Raw genomic sequence first — 21,598 nt, forward strand, 5'->3', positions numbered from 1 at the left:
TGGCTTTCACTAATATAAAAGGTCAGGAAATGATTTATTTGTTGTTGGGTTTTACTGCCAGGGGGAGAGGTGCTTGTGTCTGATCAGCTTTGGGTACTATGCACGTTAACTTTGGATGTGGGGTCCACCATTGCTCTATCTTAAGCCACAAAATGTCTTGGGCTGGACCTAGGGTGACACTATAAAGCATATTCCTATGTTTTGTTTTGTGAAAACTTGGGTTCAACCAACAGCAGCAGTGATGGGTTTTGTTTGCATTTACAGTCTGATCTGATACATGTTTACTTGGAAGTGCATCCCGTCCATCCCAATAGTGCTAAGTTCCATGTAAATGTGTGTTGATTTGCAGCCCAACATGAAAAAGTATACACGTCCACTGGGAATGCCCCCAAATTAAAGAATGTTGAGTGGAAACTACAAGGAACATTAAAGACCTAACTGCATAAGGCATATTCTTGGGTCTGTTTCTGGTTTTATTGAAGGCGATGAGCATTGATGCATCAATTACTGGCAAATATGGTGAGGACAGCAAAAAAATAAATTCCCTCTCAAGAAAATGTCCCCTCAATAATTGAATGACCTAATAAGATGTGGCACACAGCAAAATGGGTGAAGCTAAACAAACCATGTTCATGCCAGAGAAAACCTACCAAGAACCAACCATTTTAGCAGTATTATTGGGATTTAAGAGCTGTTTGTTAGATAGTGGATGGGAAAACACACTGAGTGACCCTGAAATCTGTTAGTAATAGTTCTATTGTACTGTCCTTATGGTTTTTATTCTTTATCTACCTATTACATGAGTATCCCACCTTTCCTCCAAGGAGCTCAAAGAAGCATAAATAGTTCTCCCCCTCTTTGTTTCATCTCACAATCAGCCTGTGAGGTAGGTTAGGCTGAGAGACGGTGCCTGACCCAAGGTCATCCAGCAAGCTTTGTGGCTAGGTGGGGCTTTGAAGCACCACCTCCTAGGTCCTAGGCTGACACTTGAACCACTAAACTATATTGGCTTTAGTCTTTTTTAAAAAAAATGGTTCCCGTTCTCTGTTACTTGCTATGAATACTAGTAACAGGTATACCTCTCGATAAGTGCTGTGTAAGGGTATTATAATATCAGACAGTTCACTGTGCAGTGTAATTATATGAAAATGAATCATAGACAGACAGCTTTTTTAGTAAAAAAAAAAAGAGGTGCCAGTACTCATATCTTGTTAAAAGTGCTGTGGGTGGCAGCACAAAATGGACTGCCTTCAAGTTGATCCCGGCTTATGGCGACCCTACGAATAGGGTTTTCATGGTAAGCAGTATTCAGAGGAGGTTTACCATTGCTGTCCTCTGAGGCTGAGAAGTAGTGACTGGCCCAGGGTCACCCAGTGAGCTTCATGGCTGTGTGGGGATTCAAACCCTGGTCTCCCAGGTTGTAGTCCAACCACTACACCACACTGGCTTTCAGCACATACCATGTGCCAGCGGAAAAAAAAGAGGTGCCGGTACTCTGTACTGGTGAGTCCTGTCACAAAAAGAGCCCTGGCGAAAAAAATATATGCTTACATACGCACACGCACGCACACAGATTGCAGCCTAACTGTGCCACGTGCATGAACAAGGTGGCTAATTGTGGATCAGTTAGAAACCAAAATGGAAGCAGCTCCCTGATTATTCACTTTTTGGACATTTCGGTGACAGAAAGGCAAGAACAAAAGAAAAATGGAGGGGATCTGGGCTGCTTTGGAAGGGTGGGATATAAATTAAATAAATAATTATTGAGACCAACAAGAGATTTAGGTCATCCCAAATTTAGGGCTGCTAACAGAAAGATAAAAATCAGCCTAGTTTTAGGACTCCGTGTGGCCAATGGCCATAGATGCCTCTTTTGTATCACGCATCATAAGCATCAAGTTTAATCTCTCTATGGTCCATGGCTGGCCATGGAGAGGCTCCAATTCAGAGCTGGGGGAGTTGGTGACCTTCCGATGTTGCTGGACGCCAACTTCCATCAGTCCTAGCCTGCATAGCCAGTGGTCAGGGATCATCTGGACAGCCACAGTTTCTCATCGCTGCTCTACTTCCTGCTCAGTTTTTTTTTCTTTTAGTTTGGAAGTTAGCTATCATTTGAAAACCATGGTTTGCAGGCAATATTTTAAGGTTTACTATTCTTAATGATTAATGATGCATTTAAGCTTTCGAGGGTGCTATACTAATTTAAAACAACACAGTCCCTATCACAGGTTTATAATCTCATAGACATGAAAAGGGAGGATGAGTAGGAAATTAAACAGTCACTAAATCTTAAAAGTTATGCATTTTTTAAGGCAATGATGTCTGATGAAACCTGTAGTTGGGGACAATTTATTTATTAAATTTACATTCTGCCCTTCCTCCCAGTAGGAAGAAAAATATCTGCCCCCAGGTGTCAGATGTTTCTGGTGACATCAATTGAAGTTGTCCATGGAGCTAAACATTCTGATTCTCAGCCCTGCCCATCAAGACCTTTTTAAGTATCACCTACCTACTGAGCTCCTCTGTGACATCAGAGCAGCTGACCCAATAGACAACCAGAGCAGCCATGATTGCAGCAGGCACTGGCTGGCAGAGCTATCACTAGATCAGCCACTTGTTACCTAATGGGGCCTGCAACACCACGGGCTGTAAGCACTCTAAGCTTTATTTATATCTCAATAAAGGGGCCTGCTGAATCCCTAAAGCTGGGTCAAAGAGATGAATGAAGAGGGGTGGCAGGAGCATCCTGGCTCTGCTTTTGTTCAGCCGGTGCCTCTTCTGTCCCATAAAAAAAGTGAACAAGGAGCCATGTTTGCTCTGCAAGCCAATAAACCCTAAGTAAACATGTGCTGAGATTGGCCTGAAAGCTTATCAGACATCCATACTGCACAGGCACACCTCATGCTGGCATCATGCCACTAAGAGTTGCCTCCGCTATTTGGGAGAATAAGTCAACTTGTTTTCTTTTCTCTCCCCAGTCAGCCCCTTTCATTAATAAATCACTCACTGAAGCTAGTTGCATGGGAAGGGGGGATCACAGGTAGCCTGTTCGACGTGCTGTACAGCAGGTGTGAGGAACCTTTGGCCCTCCAGATGCTGCTGAACTACAACTCCCATCATCCCTGCCCATTGGCCATGCTTACTGGGGGTGATGGGAGTTGTAGTTCAGCAACATCTGGAGGGTCAGTGGGTTCCCCACTCCTGTTCTACAGTGTAAAATAGCAGCTGGGAGGGGTTAATTGGGAAAATGGACTGGAAAAGTTCAGGCCTGCCCTTCTTCAATGACATACCTCCAATCCAGATCAGATTTCCCAAAGCTGCTATTAATAACAATAATTAAACAACAACAACAGGTAATCCATTTCACAGGCCTCCAGTGCCACATCAGCTTTGCTTCTGAGCCATCCTGGGGCTGTAATTCTCTAATTACAAGTTGTAATTCTCTACGCTTCCCAAGTGGGTGCCCTCCAGATTTCTGGACTACAACTCCCATCAGCCCTAGCATGGGCAATGATCAGGGATGATGGGAGCTGTAGTCCAAAATAACTGAGAGCATCAGGCTGAGATAGCCTGTCATAAGGTCTATTTAGGAGCGTGAGACGGGTGTATTTTATCACCCTATTTGTTTAACCTGTACGCAGAACATATCATACGGAAAGCGGGATTGGATCAAGATGAAGGAGGTGTGAAAATTGGAGGGAGAAATATCATTAAGATATGCAGACGATACCATACTATTAGCAGAAACCAGTAATGATTTGAAACAAATGCTGATGAAAGTTAAAGAGGAAAGCACAAAAGCAGGACTACAGCTGAACGTCAAAAAGACTAAAGTAATGACAACAGAAGATTTATGTAACTTCAAAGTTGACAATGAGGACATTGAATTTGTCAAGGATTATCAATACCTCAGCACTGTCATTAACCCAAATGGAGACAATAGTCAAGAAATCAGAAGAAGGCTAGGACTGGCAAGAGCAGCTATGAGAGAACTAGAAAAGGTCCTCAAATGCAAAGATGTATCACTGAACACCAAAGTCAGGATCATTCAGACCATGGTATTCCCGATCTCTATGTATGGATGTGAAAGTTGGACAATGAAAAAGGAGGATAAGAGAAAAATCAACTCATTTGAAATGTGGTGTTGGAGAAGAGCTTTGTGCATACCATGGACTGCGAAAAAGACAAATAATTGGGTGTTAGAACAAATTAAACCAGAACTGTTACTAGAAGCTAAAATGATGAAACTGAGGTTGTCATACTTTGGACACATAATGAGAAGACCTGATTCACTAGAAAAGACAATAATGCTGGGGAAAACAGAAGGGCGTAGAAAAAGAGGAAGGCCAAACAAGAGATGGATTGATTGCATAAAGGAAGCCACAGACCTGAACTGACAAGATCTGAACAGGGTGGTTCATGACAGATGCTCTTGGAGGTCACTGATTGATAGGGTCACCATAAGTCGTAATCGACTTGAAGGCACATAACAACAACAACATCCTGCCTCCTTGGAATTGTGGGTGCACATTATATAAGCTGGGGGGGGGGAGAGCAAATTCCATGCCAGGGATTGTTAGAAAAGGGCTTGAAAATAAAACTGATGCTGTCATAAGGCCATTATACACATCTATGGTGAGACCACACTTAGAATACTGCATACAGTTCTGGCCACTTCACTTGGAAAAAGGATAGCCATCTGTTGTCAACAGGAGAGTAGCTTCCTGCAAGGATTAATGAGAGTCTTTAATTTAAGCACTTTATTGTATATTATCAAGCTGCTAAGAACTGTGTGTACTTTTTTTAGCTGCAAGTTAGACCCTTGAAAAATAAAATACAACCCACTGCTGCTGTACAAGGAGCAGGGTCCCTCTTTAGATAGGACTCCTGCATTGCGATAAAAGGCTCTAAGAAAAATACAAAGGGCAGCCGAAAGCACCAGCTTTAACCACAAGGTGTCACCCACTCTTTGAGATGCCGCCTCACTCCATGGTTATTCAATGAATCATAGTGGTTCAGAGAACAAAATCCATTCCTGGATTTTTTTGTGACAGATGATGTCCAAAGCAGCTCAGACAGGAGGGAGCCATGCCTTGCCTACACTAGATTTTTAGCACTTTGTACACAGCAAGACGTTCTGGGGATGCTATGCTCTCCCACGGTTGAGCAAGGCAATGCTTCTCTCCCCATTTGAAAAAGATTAGAAGTGTAGAATAGGGTACCCAACATCCACACAGCAAGGCTATTGTTGCTCCACATATAGATGTGAGAACAGTACTCCAAACACTGGAACTTACGGTCTTAAGAATGAACATGATTCTGCTGGGAACATAGGAAGCTGGTTTCTACCAAGTCAGAACCACTGAGTTCATCTAACCTCAGTATCATTTACGCTGAAGGGCAGCAGCACTCCATGCTGGAGACTGAATCGGAGACTTTCTGCATGCAAACCAGATGCTCTGCTACTGTGCTATGACCCTTCTGCCACATGGAACCACAGAACAGTAGAGTTGGAAGGGGCCTATAAGGCCATTGAGTCCAATCCCCTGCTCAGTGCAGGAATCCTACTTAGAGCATACCCGACAGGTGGCTGTCTAGCTGCCTCTTGAATGCCTCCAGTGTTGGAAAGTCCACCACCTCCTTAGGTCACTGGCTCCATTGTCATACCGCTCTAATAGTTAGGAAGTTTTTCCTGATATTCAGTCAAAATCTGGCTTCCTGTAACTTGAGCCCATTATTCCATGCGTTGCATTCTGGGACAATCGAGATGAGATCCTGGTCCTCCTGTGTAGCAACCATTCCAAGTACTTGAAAAGTGCTATCATATCTCCCCTCAGTCTTCTCTTCTCCAGGCTAAACATACCCAATTCTTTCACTCTGTCCTCATAGGGTTTCGTTTCCAGTCCCGATCATCCTTGTTGCCCTCCTCAGAACCCATTCCAGTTTGTCTGCAACTGTCTTAAAAGTGTGGTGTCCAGAACTAGGACGCAGTACTCAAGATGAGGCCTAACCCGTGCAGAACAGAAGGGAACTAGTATTTCACGCAATTTGGAAACTATACTTCAGTTAATGCAGCCTAAAACACCATTTGCCTTTTTTGTACCCATATCACAATGAGTAGAATGAGTGTGTTCACCTGGGAAGGACATTTCAGACAGCTTCTAAAGCCCATAGCAGGCTAGGGCTTGCATATTTATTTATTTTATATCCCACCTTTCCTTCAAGGAGCTCAAGGGTCATGGTTCTCCTCCCTCTCAATTTTATCCTCACAACAACCCTATAGAGACTGACCGGCTCAAGGTCACCCAGCAAGCGTCATGGCTGAATGGGGATTTGGGCCCTGGTCTCCCAAGTCCTGGCCCAACACTCTTAACCACTACATCACACTGGCTCTCAAGGGACTGTCTCTTTTGCATAATATTCTCACCTGTTAAGACGTTCTTGCAAAGTCTCGCTCAGAGATTAGAGTGAAGGCTTTGGGGAGTAGTCCAGTTTGGTGGCCACCACAGGGTCTCCAAAAAATTGTTCTGGTAGAGACAAGCTGATACCTCTGTTTGTTGGGCTTCCAGAAGAGTGTAAGGATTATTTAACTGCAAGCCATAGGCTGTAACCAACCTTTTTCACAAACTCAACAGTAACACGAAGCGGTTAACTTCAATATTCCTGGGCCAAGTGTCACTTTCAGCTGTAACCAACTGCTTCTTATCAATTGCTCAAGCCCCAGCTCTCAAAACCTTCCCCTTTCAACAAGCCTTTTAAGTAGAGACCTTATCCCAGTCTGCACCTCTGTTGGAATTGCTTTTTAAGATGTTTTCAAAGAGGACCTGATTGGACCCCGAGGCCATTTTCCTGCCTCACCCACCCCCAAGACTCCATTGATACTCAGCCAGGTTCAAGGTCCTTGTATTCATTTACAAAGACCTGACCAACTTAGGACCGTGGGACCTTAGGGGTTGCCTGAACCCTTATATCCCAGCTTGATCACTTCAGGTAATCTGTAGGAGCATCACTGGTCGTCGTCCCATCCATGTTGGGGAGGCTCATTTGACATCAAGATGAAATGAGCCTTCAGTGCCATCAGCCCAGTCCTGTAGAATGCTCTTCAACTAGGGATTCAGCAGACATCTTCTATTTTAACCTTCAAACGTATGCTGAAAACATTCCTGTGCTGCCAGGCTTATACAGAGAATTGAGAAAGCATATACTGTTATAGGCTCATGACTTGTGATTTTAGTTTGTGTGTGCTTTTGTTGTATATATTTAATTGTGGTAAACTGCTTTGATATTTGAAATTCAGGTCTACAAGTCTTTTTCTATTATATGAATAATAAAATAAATGTTAGTGGTGACAGCAAAAAAAAAAAAATGCAGACAGTGCTGGGGTGGGAAAGGCTCCAGCGCCCTGGAGATGCAAATCGGCCTCTGCTTCATCATCGTCAGGTTGATCATTTGACAAGCAGAGAGCAGGTAATCGATTCCCTCCTCACTTGATCTGCACAGATCAGCAGAGAAGGGAGAGCTGTGTGCCTGTGAGTGTGAGGTGGCCTCACTTGCTGCAGGCATGTGGCCCCTTGAGGGTTGGCCAAACATGAACGTGGCCCTTGGGGGGGGGGGGGAGGTTAGCCGCCTGTACTGTAGAAAACTATTTCTAAATGTATTCCCCATCAGGCTTAGGAACAAAAACTACGTAGGAGTAAGCCAAGAATAAATCAGGGTGGGGTTAAGGAAAGGGCCATCTCCCACCCTCAGCAAAGATGGGAGCATCTGAAATCCTGGGTAATTATTTATTCACACGATAAATCTCACTCACGGCCATCGGACGTACAGAAAACACACCCACCCCACCCTCACGCCCAAAGACTGAGACCACCACCTCCGCCTCTGTCCTGCTTTCCCCAACTTTATTTGTAGAACTCATGTTCCTGTTCGTCTTTCTTGATGACAGTCTTGTAAGCCTTCTCAAAGTCCTTGGCCAGGACAATGTAGCGGTTCTCCCGGACAGCCAGCATCCCAGCCTGAAAGAAGCAGAAAGGAGGGGTGAAAGGGTGAGCTCACCAGATTGGCAGAAAGAAAGCGGGGAAGAAACAAAGAGGGAATGAGCATCGACTGAGGAATCTAAACTTTGGGCACCCCTCCGAAGTGGACAGAACAGGGACATATAGATGGAAGTCCCTACTGAACAATACATAGGGTTGTACCTTGCTAAGTGCTACTCAGAGTAGACCCATCAAAATTAATGGGCCAAAGTTGGTCAGATCAACTCATTTCAAATAGTCTACTCTGGGTAGGACTAGGTTTGGATTATTATGACTAAATTTATTACCCGCCCTTCCCTAGCAGGTCCCAGGGCAATACAATTCAGTATTAAAAACAGTTCAAAGATATTTCAGTCATAGGAATAGTGTGGGTCCTGAAAACACACATCTCAGGTGTCAAAAGCCAGGGTAGATATATGTCTTCAGCATTTGCCAAAAACTGTACAGTGGGAACTCCAGATAAAGGGTGGGTATGAAATACAAGAAAATAAAATATAGCCCCTCCCATTCCCAGTGGTTCACATCCATCAAAGCTGGAGAACATGTGGCCATCCAGATGTTTTCATGTATTCTTTTATCCTCCAGACATTCTTCGTCTACAGCTCCCATCATCCCTGACCATTGGCCATGCAGGCTGGGGCTGATGGGAGCTGGAGTCCAACAACATCTGGAGGGTCACAGATTCCGCACCCGTGGCCTAGAGAGTTCATGGTAGAACCGAGATCTGAACCTAAGTCTTCCTGCTGCAGTTCTGCCAGCCTTGTGTTCAGCGGTTGGGAAGCACTGAGCACACAGCTTGCAAAGCACTTTGCACAGTGTTTCCCAGCAACCAGCTGGTTGTCGGGCATTGGGGAACCCGCTGTGTAAGGGATTTTGACAGGTGTCAATCACCCGATGTCATGATGACATCAGGTGATTTGACAGACGTGTTGTCCCACCCACCCATCAAAAGCTGGCCTGCAAGCGTGTGGGGTGACAAGGATCTGGGCCAATAGGCCAAAGAGGTTTCCCACTCCTGTGCTACAGAGAGGACTCACAGCTACTACCCTCCATCAGCAACTCACAACCAAGATTTGAGGAGGGACGTTCTTCACAGCTTAATGCCTCTCTCCCATCACTGAGGATTTCTTCAACTCTTTCCATTGTTAAGGCTACCAAACTAAAGGGGGAGTGAGAGTCTACTCAGCGGGACCAAGAATGTCATTTTCTTCTGCAGCAGCTTCCTAGAAGTTGCAATCAGGCTACCAAGGGGCATGGTACTTACCTCCTGGCAAATGGAGTTGATGTCGGCCCCTGAAATCTTATCTGGCCGGGCCACGTCTGGAAGGAGGAGTGAAGGAAAGAGCTGGAATGAAAGGGCCCAGCTTGGCTATGCCAGAAAAGGGGAGAAGACTGACCTATGTGACCAGGAAACCCCTTTGGGAACCGGCCACCTTTCCATTCAAACTGGCAAAGCACCAGAGAGAAGATCAACAACCAATAACGTTGTGTATGTTGCTAGGATGGACACCTGCTGGGTTACAAACAAGCACTTCTATGGCAGGAGACTGGCAGCAGGAGCCGGAAAAATAGCCGGAGGACAGATGCAGCCCATGGACTGCCAGTTGCTAATCCCTGTACCCAAGGAAGCCGCATACAGAAGCAGCCCAATTGGCCTCTTCCCTTCATTCTGTCTGGGGACGATGGGAGTTGGAGTTCAACAACATTTGAACAGCCACCAGTTCCTTACCCCCCTTTTTACAGCAGGGGTAGGGAACCTGCGGTTCTCCAGATGTTGTTGAACTCCATTTCCCATCATCCCTAGGCAGGATGGCTGATGGTTGGGGATGATGGGAATTGTAGCCCAGTAACTTCTGGAAAGTTACAGATTCCTCATCCCTGCTTTACAGCAATTGCTTTACTCCCTCTTTTCCCTGTCAGAGGCATGGGGGGGGGGTCTTACCACCCAACTTTAAAGTTTCTGGAAGAGAGCAAAACAAAGTAGTGATCAGAGGCTGGGGAACTCCATTCTGTAAGCAGGTCAATGGTGGTAGAGGCAGGAATGTGCATGTGCGCATATACACACAACAGAGACACAAAACTCAAGAGAAGCTCATGCGCCCTTGTTACTACTCTATTAACTAGAAGACAACTGCTCCATCCAGAAAAGCAGTGTGCCCTTTGTTCCATCTTAGCTCTAAGCCAAGGATGGAAACCTTTCTCAGCGTGAGGGCTGCATTCCCTCACGGGTAACCTTCTGGGGGCCAAATACTACTGGGGGGGGGGGGGCAGATGCAAAAGCAGGCACAGCACATGAATGTGACTCTTTGCACAATCGATTACATTCCAGCCTAGAGATGTGAAGGCCCAGAATAAAACAGAAAAATTCAGGATTTTTTTTTTTTCATTTTCTCGTGTGTGTGTGTGTGCGCGCGCGCACGCATATGATAAAATTCAGGATTTTTTTTTTTTCATTTTCTCGTGTGTGTGTGTGCGCGCGCACGCGCATATGATAAAATTCAGGGAATTTTTTTTTAAAGGGTGTGTTTCTCCACAATTTTCCCAGGCCTTCACATCTCTGTTCCAGCCATGCAAACATCACAGATTTACATACACATCAGACACCTCCCCATTCCGCTTCTAGGCAAGCGAGAGGCATTATTACAGTTTACGAACTCCAGGAATGCAAAAGCAGCCAAGGAGGGCGACGCCTGTGGGAGGGGGTACGACTGGGGAGAGTCCCGAGGGCCAAGTGGAGAGCTCTGGAGGGCTGCTTTTGGCCCCCGGGCCTGAGCTTCCCCATGCCTACCCTCAGCGCTCCAAGTGTAGGTCTGAACCCATGGGGTGTGGGAGAAGGGGTGCGAAAGGGTTAGAAACCCCTGGAAAATCCACCCCCTCCCGAGAAGTAACTCTGCGAGCGGCCAGAGGGAACTGCTCAGTTCTTGTCCTTCAGGCAGCCCCAAGAGCAGCCAGGCAACTCAACAGGGAGGAAGAAGGGGCGAGGGGCAGGTAGAAGCACTCCGGCCCGAGTTCTTCTTATCCAGTTTCTCACGCATGGCAGCGGAATGCACACTGCCATGCATGAGGATCTCCAGACACTCGCATCCCCAGGCAGATTATTCCTCTTACGGCTGAAAAGGGAAGCCAAGGGAGGAATCAAATTCTATACAAGCAAAGGAGTACACAGGCAGCTATTAAAACCGGGGGGGGGGGGGAGTTTGTTTAAAGTTTTAAAAACTGTAAGAAGTGTAACCAAACCAGCTCTGCTAAGTGCAGAAGCAGAAAGTTTGAAAACAAACTGCTGGAGACAGCTTCCCACCAGCTTCCTCATGTCACAATGACGACTTTTTTTCTACACTAGAGCAAAAGACTCTTCATAGCTGCCCTGATAATATGTTGAAGGGTGGGGTATAAAATATCCAAATATATAAAAATACCCTAGCCTATTACTGGCCATAGCCCGGGGGTGGGGAATCTGCAGCTGTCAAAATTTCATGCAGACCTTGGCCTAAAATGGAAAACCCTTAGCAAGCTGCGGGGGAGGGGAGGGGTGTGTGTGTGAGAGAGAAGGGGGTGCCAGAGAGAGAGAGAGAGAGAGAGAGAGAGAGAGAGATGGGGGCTCATAAAGAGAAAGAGAGGGGCTGGCCCTGCCTACTTTTGGATCTGGCCCTGCCCATCACTGACTTCAGCTTTGCTCACTGCCAGCATGTGGCCCCTGACAGATCACTCCCGAGGAAATGCGGTCCCCAACAGGAAAAAAAGACTGCCAATTTCTGCCATGAAGGGTGGGGGATCTCCTTTTCACCAAGAAATATTTAGCCTCTGCCAGTGCCATCAGTTTCCCCCAAGCATTCTGTCCAGAAGGATACAGTCCTCCAGATCCACCTCCTCAGACAAGTTCATCTTGCTGGTGATGGTGGAGAAGATTAACCGTTTTTGGCGCCGGTCTGGCAAAGGAAACTCAATTTTACGATCCAGACGTCCTGGTCGGAGCAGAGCAGGGTCCAGGGTGTCTGCCCGGTTTGTGGCCATGATCACCTGGGACGGGAAAGAGAGCCAAAAAGAGAGAAAATAATAACATCACCCTGAACACTTAAGTGCCAGCTTACTCCAGACTCCAATATATTCTGCCCCACCCACCACATTTGGTTGCCTCCAGTAAACCTAGGCTCTTGATTGAAAAAGAAAACCCACTCAATTAATGGTTGATTCTGGCAGCCTGCGAATTCAAGCGTGATAAATAAGTGGAGAAATGCCATCACCTGCCGGACCCCTTTAGGCAGTGATGCAAACTGGGGGTCTTCAAGATGCTGTTGAACTTTAACTCCCAGGAGCCCAGCTAACATGGTCAGGGATGAACGGGAGTTGTAATCCAAACACACTTGGAGGGCCACAGGTACCCCATCCCTGCTTTAAAGTCAAGAATCTAGACAAAAGATGCCTTCCCAGGCTATTCAATCTTTCACTGTCCCCTTCACTCTTCCCCCCCCCGCAAAAAAAACCATACCTTAACGTTGACATTCTGGTCAAAGCCATCCATCTGGTTGAGGAGCTCCAGGAGGATACGTTGAACTTCCCTGTCCGCTGTAAAAAGACCAACAAAACCATCAGTTGGTATCCTGAAGGAGACAGCTGGCCTTTGCTTTCCTCCATAGCCAAAGCTTCTGTGCGGTTAACACATCTTCAGGGATATCGTGCAATCCCGAAAACATCAAGATGTCATTCATACGGACACCCAAGCTTCAAATCCTCAGGATTACAGAGGAAAGACCGCAGGAGCCTTAGCAGTGCCCAGCGAGGATTTGGAAATCAGAGTGATACAAGTGAGGCCCACAACAAAATGTTGTGGTATGGAGTGCGCCCACTGGGAGTTCCAGCCAGCCAGACCCTTTTCAAGGATGTGCCATTCCATACTACTCCCGTGATTTCCAGTTTTCTCCTCCAGGCATACAGGGTTCTGCAGCCACTAAGCACACTCAGTGTGGCTGGTTTTAGGGTACCCCCCGGATTCCCCTCCATTTCTGTAAAACATGGGTTTTTTCCCAGCCTTCTGATACCTCCTTCCCTCTTCGGTGTGGCGGATGCTATTTTGGCCACGTAAGGATCAGGACTCAGAGAATGAGTTTGCTCTTAGTATATAGGAGGGGTGGGGAACCTGTGGCTCTCCAGAAGTTGCTGAACTACAACTCCCATCATCCACTATCATTGGCCATGCTGGCTGGGCCTGATGGGAGTTGGAGGCAACAACACCTAGAGGATTACAAGTTGAAGAATTTAGATGCCCTATGTGGAGAAAACATGGACCTGTCCCCCAAGCACATGCACTAGTCTCACCCTGGGCAACTTTCTCCTTTGGCTGTCACAAACCAACCATATGCAGAGGTGACCGTGTTCAACGGACAAAGAACCCTGGAAATCCAGAGTTCTATGCACATTGTGACAATGCAGGGTTGGAGCAACACCTAGAGGAGACAGCAGGAACTGCAGCAGTCCTCCCCAGCTGCCAGGCCTGTAGCAGAAACTAGAGGTTACACAGGTAACACAGAACTCCCAAACTCATTTTTTCTTCCTAATATAGAAGGGGGGAGTTTACAGAAGGGAAGCTTCACAGTTTCCCCAGTTGCTTTCTTTGAAAATTACCCACTCCCTCCATCCACCATGGGGAAAAATCTAGCCAGAAGGGTTAGAGTGACAGGGGAAGGAAGGGGTAAGCAACCTCTTCTGGGTTGCATTTTCCACATTCAAGGCTACCAGCAGAGGAAAAGATGGGAAGCAGGGCCATTCCACTAACTCTGCTGAGAGCCTGGTTCCTTTTGCCTCCTTCTGTCTCTAAACAGCTTCCATGCCTGCTGGTCACTTTAAGAAGTATTCTGTAACTTTAACAATTGGTGACTGAGTTTGCTTTTTTCCTCTTCCCTCCCCATTGTCTTTTCCTTTGTGTTGTGTCCTTTAGGCTGTAATCCAGTGCAGGCAGGGACTGTCTTGTTTTTATTAATCATATGTAAGCTGCTCTGGAAAACGTTTTGGACAAAGAGTGGGATAAACATGCTATATATATTTTTTAAATGAGGCAACAAACATGGCATTTGGAATCTTCCATTTGCTATACAACATCTAGCTTTGGCCTTTGAGAAAGACCAGTACCAGTCCCCACTCTTCACCCAGACCTTCCCTCCATCCTCTATTCAGACTGCCACAATTGCTCAGGAGACCCCAGCTCCCTCAGTCATCAACTCACCGCCAGTCTGGGCATCAAAGCGTTTGGTGGCGATGGCGTCAATCTCGTCAATGAAGATGATGGCCGGGGCATTTTCTTTGGCAAGGCGGAAAACGTCCCGCACCATGCGCGGCCCCTCGCCCAGGTACTTCTGCACGAACTCGGATCCTACCACCCGAATGAAGGCAGCTGGACAGAAAGGCAGAGTTAGACCCAGCTGCTTTTGCATCCATCAGTCTCCTGGGGTGGCTCATATTAACAAGTCCACTGACCCTGGGAAGATCCAGGGTGCCAGAATGCCTAAACCCAACCAGGTAGTGATATATCCAAGCTAAGAGAATTGATGCCCTGTTCACCTGTGGTGTGATGGGCCACTGCTTTGGCCAACATGGTCTTCCCGCAGCCAGGAGGGCCATACATCAGCACGCCCCGTGGAGGGTCAATGCCAATCTGAAAAAGAGCCAAAAGGTGAGGGAACAACAACAAAAGAGGTAATTTTTAGGGCCACAATCACATTTTGCATCAGATAAAGCCCCCACTTCCTAGGGAGTGGCACACCTTCCTTGCAAGACAAATGGAAAATGCCCATGCATGGCAACTTTAATACAAAAATTTACACATCTGTTTTTTCATTTATATCTTAGGAAAGTCAATAATGCTGGGGAAAACAGAAGGAAGTAGAAAAAGAGGAAGACCAAACAAGAGATGGATTGGTTCCATAAAGGAAGCCACAGACCTGAACGTACAAGATCTGAGCAGTGTGGTTTATAACAAATGCTACTGGAGGTCGCTGATTCATAGGGTCGCCATAAGTCAAAATCGAAGGCACGTAACATACACACGCACACAAATTAAATGAGTATGTGTGTGTGTGCCTTTAAAATTTATGAAAAAAATTACAGACCACCCCTCATATAAAATATCAGGGCGGTGTACAAAAAGATTTACAAAACCTTGCAAGCTGTGCAAAAAGAGTAATACACCATGAAAGCAATACAGAATCATAAAAATCACTGGCTCATCTTCAAAAAAAAGAGTTTAAACAACCAAATAGGCCTGTTGACATAAAAGGGCCTTCAAGAAACATCTGAAGGTTAGCAGCGGGGTGTTTCAAGCACACATTCTTTAAAACATTTCTATGATGCTTTTCTGCCTGACAAGGAGGTCTCCAAGGCAGCCGACAATAAGTGAAAGTTTATATAAGTGAAAGTTTATAGGCACGCTTCTTTATTAACTGGTGGAAACAGCATCATCTTGGGGGTGAGATAGAGTATGTCCCCTACCCAGGCCTTAAACCAGAGGATTTTTTTAAAAAACCATGCAAGTTTTATTTATAATTTTTCATCTAACAAACATGTACCGACAATACAGATCAGAGGTGGGGAACTTGAGGCTTTTGAGATAAGTTTCAGACTACAACTCCCATCATCCCTCACTACTGGGCATGCTGGTTGCGGCTGATGGGATCCAGAGTCCAACAGCATCTGGAGGGGAACAGGTACAGGCGGGCCCCGCTTATATGGCAGGTTCTGTTCCGGACCCCCACCATAAAGCGGAAATCGCCGTAAAGCGGAACCCCATTGAGTATAATGGGGCGTGTCGCACGAAAATGCCACAAAATGCCGCAAAAGCGGCAAAATTGGCTTTAAAATGGGGAATGAAAGCCGCCACATTAGCGGAACACCGGTAAGCGAAGCGCCGGTAAGTGGGGCCCTACTGTACTCCATCCCTACCATATTTGGTGCTGCCCTGCCCCTGTTCCATGTATACAGGCCGCCCTGGCAGCCTCCCATTCAGGTACCACCCACACAAAGATCTGCTCAGCTTCATTAACATTGCCACTGCATCGTTCACTTTCAGACTGGGTTCGGGGCCCAGTTCAAGCACTTTGAAGAGCATGCACGAGTAAAGCTTAGCATGAATCCATTTAAAATATCCAAAGCAGCGGCCAGGAAACAATTCGAGCTCCACGTTGGGAGTGTTTTAAAAGGACACAGAGCAAATTTTCCCAGCTCCACTCTCCATTGACAAGATGGCGCAGATATTTTGTACTCGAGAACCAGGAACCATGTACACAGAGCAGCCCAAAGGTGGAAGGCGGGGACAAAACTGTTAGCTACCAATGTGTGCAACACTGGAGGTTTCTTTTCCTGTGTTCTTTGGTCACGCAGATGATAATCGACTCACCTTTGGGAAGCAGAAGGCGTAGCTGCTTCTTTGTAAAATGAACAGAGGCAATGCAGTGTGGCAGACACAAGTCCTCTCTGTGATGCCATCCCACCCACCTCTGGACCCAAGCAAACAAATCTTAATGGAAGTCATTAGGGGGAAGAGCCTTAGTTCAGTGGCTCAGCACCTGCTTTGCATGCAGAAGGCTTCAATCCTCACCATCTCCAGGTAAGACTGGGAATGTCCTCTGTCTGAAACCCTGGAGAGTCACTGCCAGTCACGTGTAGACAATACTGAGCTAGCTGTATTGTCTCAGTATAAGGCAGCGCCCTATGTTCATTGAAGCTAAGCAGGCATGAAGTAGGAGCCCAATTTAAGCCACAGTGAGCTTTCTAAGTGGGATGTAAGTATAAATACATCAATGACTGTCCATTTTGTGCACCCACTGCATGAGCTGCCACTGCCTCTTGGTATAGAAACTTAGGTCACGTACCTGTTTGTAGAGCTCAAAGTGGGTGAGGGGCAGCTCCACCGCCTCCCTCACTTCCTGCTTCTGGATATCCATCCCACCAATGTCGGCATACATCACATCGGGTTTCTGATCTGTTTAGAGAAGGGAGAGGAACCCATGTGCTCTGGGCCGTCATTCAAGTGCGACCATCAGTCCACTGGGACTTTTTCTTCATACCCAGCCACCTAGGGCAGCCTTACCCAACCTGCTTCCCTGCCCCTCCTGCAGCTGTTTTGGACTACAACTCCCATCAGCCCCAGGCAGCTTTCCCCCTCCATTTTAGCTGCTGTTTCAATGCAATGCAAAGCTGCTGGGCAGTGGGAGCACATCTTGCTGCAGCAAAAGGTGACCTTGGGCCAGTCACTGCTTTGTAGCCTAACCTACCCCACAGGGTTGTTGTGAGGATAAAATGGGGAGGGGGAGAACCATGTTTGCACGCCGCTTTGAGCTCGTTGGAAAATATTTAATATAATATAATAAATATAATATAATATTAAATTAAAGAAAGGAGCAATTGGGAGCTCACTTTCAGCTGCCAATTGTTCCTTTGTAGCCACGTGGGTACCTGCTCACATCTGACAACACACTCGACAACAGGTGTGGGGCAGGTGCACGTGATTTGGAAGGAATGGCCTCACGGGTCAAACTGGGACTTCTGCCAGGCCAAAGGTTCCCCACTCCTGCTCTACAAAGAGCTTGAACCATCTAGGCTCATCCCTACCAAGGAACTGCCCTCTTCTTACTAAAGGCAGCCCGGAACATCTGCCCGTAGGCAGTCCTTTAGCAGGGCTTAGCTCTCTGGTCAAAGGCCTTACCTGACGTGAGCATCATAATGCTGCTGTCGGCCTCGGGGGGCAATACATCCACTAAGGCATTGCTGTGTTTGTGCAGGGCCACAGATGCATTGGGCTTCAGCAGCTCCCGATCAATGGTGCTCAAGATCCGGACATAATAGTTGGAGCCTGCAATGGAGACGCACACATATGAGGTAAGACTAGAGTCAGAGACCTTCAGGGAGAGAAGCCGGTTCATTTTCCCATGCTGTAATATAAAGGCAGGGGAGGGCTCACATTAATGCTTGGCATCCTTGGGCAGGTGCCAGGGCCCCAGTTCCCCAGCAGGAACCAGCACTGATGCCTGAAACAGACTGTCTAAGCAGCCCCAGACAGCTAACTGCCATTTTAATTTCCCACAATGCCCCTGACTTAGGACACTCTGGAGTATTGAAATGGTAGCCCTCAGCTAATACTGCTCAGAGTAATGCTGCTTGCTATCAGCCACCATTAACGTTAAGCCATCCGGGACATGCAAACAGAAAAGGGGGCCTATCAGAGTGCACTTTGCCCAATGCTGCCTCAACCTGGAGCCAGCTCAGTGGGGGTACGTGGGTGGGAGGAGGGGGCTGTACCTGTAGTGGAACCAACAATGGCTGTGTTCTGATCCACCGCCTCCAGAAACTGGCCAATGACAAGCGGGATGCTCTGGATGCGTTTCACCTCCTCTTGGGCATGCAGAAACTCCTTCTTTAGGTTCTTCTGCTCATCTTTGATGTACTCCTCTTGAACTTCCAGGAACTCCAGCTCTTGCTGCAATTTCTACAGACAGGCACGTGAGAATCCTACTTAAGCCTCCCGCTCATGAGATCATCAGAAGCTGCCTTCTACCAAGTCAGACCATTGGTCCATCTAGCTCACTACTGTCAACACTGACTGGCAGTGGCTCTCCAGGATTTCAGGCAGGAGTCCCTCCCAGCCCTGCCTGGAGATGTCAGGGACTGAACCTAGGGCCTTCTGCGTGCAATCAGATGCTCTACCACTGAGTAACAGCCTGCTCCAAATGCAGCAGGCATAGACATACGCACTGTTCCCTCCACACTACAATAGCAGACATACTTTGTAGCCAGGGAGGCTGGGAATTTCTGATCATAAGTGTGTGGGATTTTCTACATACCACAGCATCCAAATCACATCCGTTTTATTTATTTTTTAAAAAAGAAGTCATAAAGAAAACTTTCAGAAGATGAAAAGGAGTATTAGCACAGTGGAGTGGGAGGACTTCACATCTCTGCAATCCTTCCCCATAGACCTGTGCATCTGCCTCTACGTTCTTACTGCCATCTTTAATACCTCCTTCCGTTCAACTTTCCAGTCCTCAAGAAAAACATCACTTATGCAACTAATTCACACTCCAGTCAACAGCATACACCCAACTAAGATCAACAATACAAACTGTATTTATTAATCTATTAGTCTATGATTCTAAATGCATTTCTCCTTAGTTCAGAATGCATTGAAAACACAAGAAACAGCATTTCAGAATTTGAAGGATGTAGTTACTGTAGAGTGCTGCTCTCCCATCCCCAGTTGCTACAACCTATGACTGCAGCACACAAGTGTACTGCAAGTCCTACATTTTGTTGAGGTTGCATCTTGAGATGCATTTGGAAAGGGTATGCCTGCAAACCCTGCTTTCAGGGATCTTCTTCTGCAGACCAGTGTGACTTCAAGCCAGGCTGCAAAGGAAGAAGGGACAGGATCAGGAGGGCCCTCAGACCACACTCCCAATTTTCTCCTTTAGAGTTGGGTCACCAGTTGTCATGCTGAAATCAGGTGATTGACAGGTGGGCGGCCCCACCTACCTACCAAAGTGCTCCGTTCCCCTGGGGCAGGAGGTCAGGATCCAACCCACCAACCAGTTCCTGTTTCCTACCCCTGTCCTATAGTGAAGGTCCAGCACAATAGCTCCCTCCAGCACCACAACACAGTGCTGCAACTCCAATGCTGAACAAGATAACCAGGTAGCTCACCTTGTAACGACTGTACAGATCCTCCACATCCTCAGCCTCAGGAACTAGGAAGGAGAGGCCAGTCTGAGGCCTGGAGATGGAGAGGGCAGGAAGCTCATCCTAGAATCAAGGGACATGAAGATGTGAGAACAGAGTTATTGGTAGACTTTCATCTACAGCACTTCATGTGTCAAGTATTTGACTAGGATGGGAAATTTGCAGCTCTCCAGGTTCTGTCGGACTACCATCATCGCTAACTGGCCATGCAGGCTAGGCCTGAGGAGAGTTGGGAATCCAACAACATCAGAAGGGCCACAGGCAGCCAGACTTAGCATACTGACATCCAAACTCCCCCCCCCAAAAAAAAATATGCTGAAGGTGATGTTATGAAGTAGGAACTCCTTCAAAACATCAGTTAAAGCAGCAGAACACTGAGCAGACTGGGTAATAGGGGAACAGGTTAAAGCCACAGTCCAGACAAGAGATGAAGTCTCATTTTAGCCTCACCCTGCACAGGTTTCCTCCGAAGTTAAGTTCCACTAAATTTAATGGTACTTACACCTCTAAGTTCTGTGTGCATAGGATTTTCATTCTTAAACTGTGACTCAATGGACAGAGACCCTCAAACTTAAAGCACAAGGGCAAATTCCAGAGGCATAGATGTGCTAACAACACTTGCCATGTTTGGAAGTAACAACAGTTTGCACTTTGCGCAGTCAAACACCGCATGCACCTGCTAAGTATTATTATTACTACCCAAGTGAGACTACAGCAAAATGTTGTTTTGCATCGCACCCCTAGCAGAGACTCTCTTGTTCAGAACTTCAGCCAACCTGAAACAGAAGCTTAACAGCCCTATCCAGGTCTGGCAAAAAGTTTCCAAGGGGTGGGGGGAGAGGACTGTGTGTTCCCCCATGTCCTGAGGCTTTTGCTTGTTGTGCTATAGGGTACTCAGGTCCCACCCACCCAAATCCCCTTCTCCAGGATGTTTATGATAAGTTGTTAGAGACCTGTCTCTCTCTTTCTCCACACGCCCAGTAAGTAATGTGACACCTTTGCACCCCAGCAGAAGAGAGGGCAAAATCACCTCTCTTGGACATCCAGAGAGTTTCACTGTTCACAAGTGTATACAGAGCCATTGCCACCATGGAATCTGACACAGAATCTGGCCTGCTAAAAAGCTCTACTTTTTATTTTATTTTATTAATTTTGTTAAGGGAAGGCAGGAGAAAACGAAAGTTTCTAGCCCATATGTTTAAGACAACGTCTAAAACCGAGATGTCACTATCTGTAGCATCACAAGAATATTGTTTTAAAAACTCAGGCGAGAGTTGGCAATACTGTAAACGAGTTCAGAATTAACCTGCCACGAGATATAGCGGGACCCTGACAGAGCAATGGTATACGTGCCCACTGAGAAGCAAGTCCCACTGAGTTCAATGGGGCTTACTCCCAAGGCTGAGGGCCTTTCTGCGGGGCCGCTGGAGATGGGATCCGGTGGGAAAAGAAGTGGAGGGAAAGTAAAAGTCACGTTCCGTTTCTCCAGCACAACCTCCACCAGGGCCGGAACAGCACACAGTGACTCGGCATCTCTCCTGTCTCCAGCCAGCCCTTCAGCGGCACCACCGCCGATCCCAAGCACCAGAAACAGAAAGAAAGAAAAGGATTTGCTTTCTGTCAGTCCGTGGCACGTCCCGGCGCAACACATCCTTCCCCGCGAGCCATTTTTCCTCCGCCGCCCGTACCTGTGTTTTCTCTACTAGGATCCCGATTTCCTCCATTTTTACCGCTCAACCCAAGGCCAGGCTCCTCTTTGCCGCTTCCGGGAAAAACTCCCGGAAACTGGCAAAGAGGATGATGGGAAGTGTAGTCCTTTCGCAAGACTAAGAGAGGGATTGTGG

At 46.9% G+C, this 21,598-nt stretch overlaps 1 protein-coding gene across 2 annotated transcripts; it reads right to left on the bottom strand.

Annotated features, from left to right (window-relative positions):
- Positions 1-7,773: 7,773 nt before the first annotated feature.
- Positions 7,774-21,575, bottom strand: PSMC4 (proteasome 26S subunit, ATPase 4). Of its 2 annotated transcripts, none has more exons than XM_061596408.1 (11): positions 21,148-21,429; positions 19,719-19,817; positions 18,321-18,507; positions 17,728-17,874; positions 16,895-17,004; positions 14,589-14,682; positions 14,254-14,421; positions 12,523-12,599; positions 11,885-12,053; positions 9,301-9,356; positions 7,774-8,015 (listed from the first exon to the last, which is right to left on the bottom strand). In XM_061596408.1, exons 1-11 carry the CDS (start codon positions 21,403-21,405, stop codon positions 7,902-7,904), a joined length of 1,479 nt encoding a protein of 492 aa, XP_061452392.1. In that variant the 5' UTR covers positions 21,406-21,429; the 3' UTR covers positions 7,774-7,901. The 2 variants fall into 2 exon arrangements, with proteins under 2 accessions (XP_061452392.1, XP_061452393.1); XM_061596409.1 differs by lacking the exon at positions 21,148-21,429 and adding an exon at positions 21,443-21,575 and having other exon boundaries at positions 7,777-8,015.
- Positions 21,576-21,598: the final 23 nt, after the last annotated feature.

Source organism: Rhineura floridana, chromosome 15, assembly GCF_030035675.1.
Source record: "Rhineura floridana isolate rRhiFlo1 chromosome 15, rRhiFlo1.hap2, whole genome shotgun sequence".
In the NCBI taxonomy this organism is placed as follows: Eukaryota; Metazoa; Chordata; class Lepidosauria; order Squamata; family Rhineuridae; genus Rhineura; species Rhineura floridana.

Coding starts and splice junctions, on each gene's coding strand:
- PSMC4 (XM_061596408.1), bottom strand. CDS start 21,405: ATGTGTTGCGCCGGGACGTGCCACGGACTGACAGAAAGCAAATCCTTT. Junction 17,875..18,320: donor CATTGTTGGTTCCACTACAG/GTACAGCCCCCT, acceptor TCTCCATTGCAG/GCTCCAACTATTATGTCCGG. Junction 17,005..17,727: donor CATTATGATGCTCACGTCAG/GTAAGGCCTTTG, acceptor TTCTCTAAACAG/ATCAGAAACCCGATGTGATG.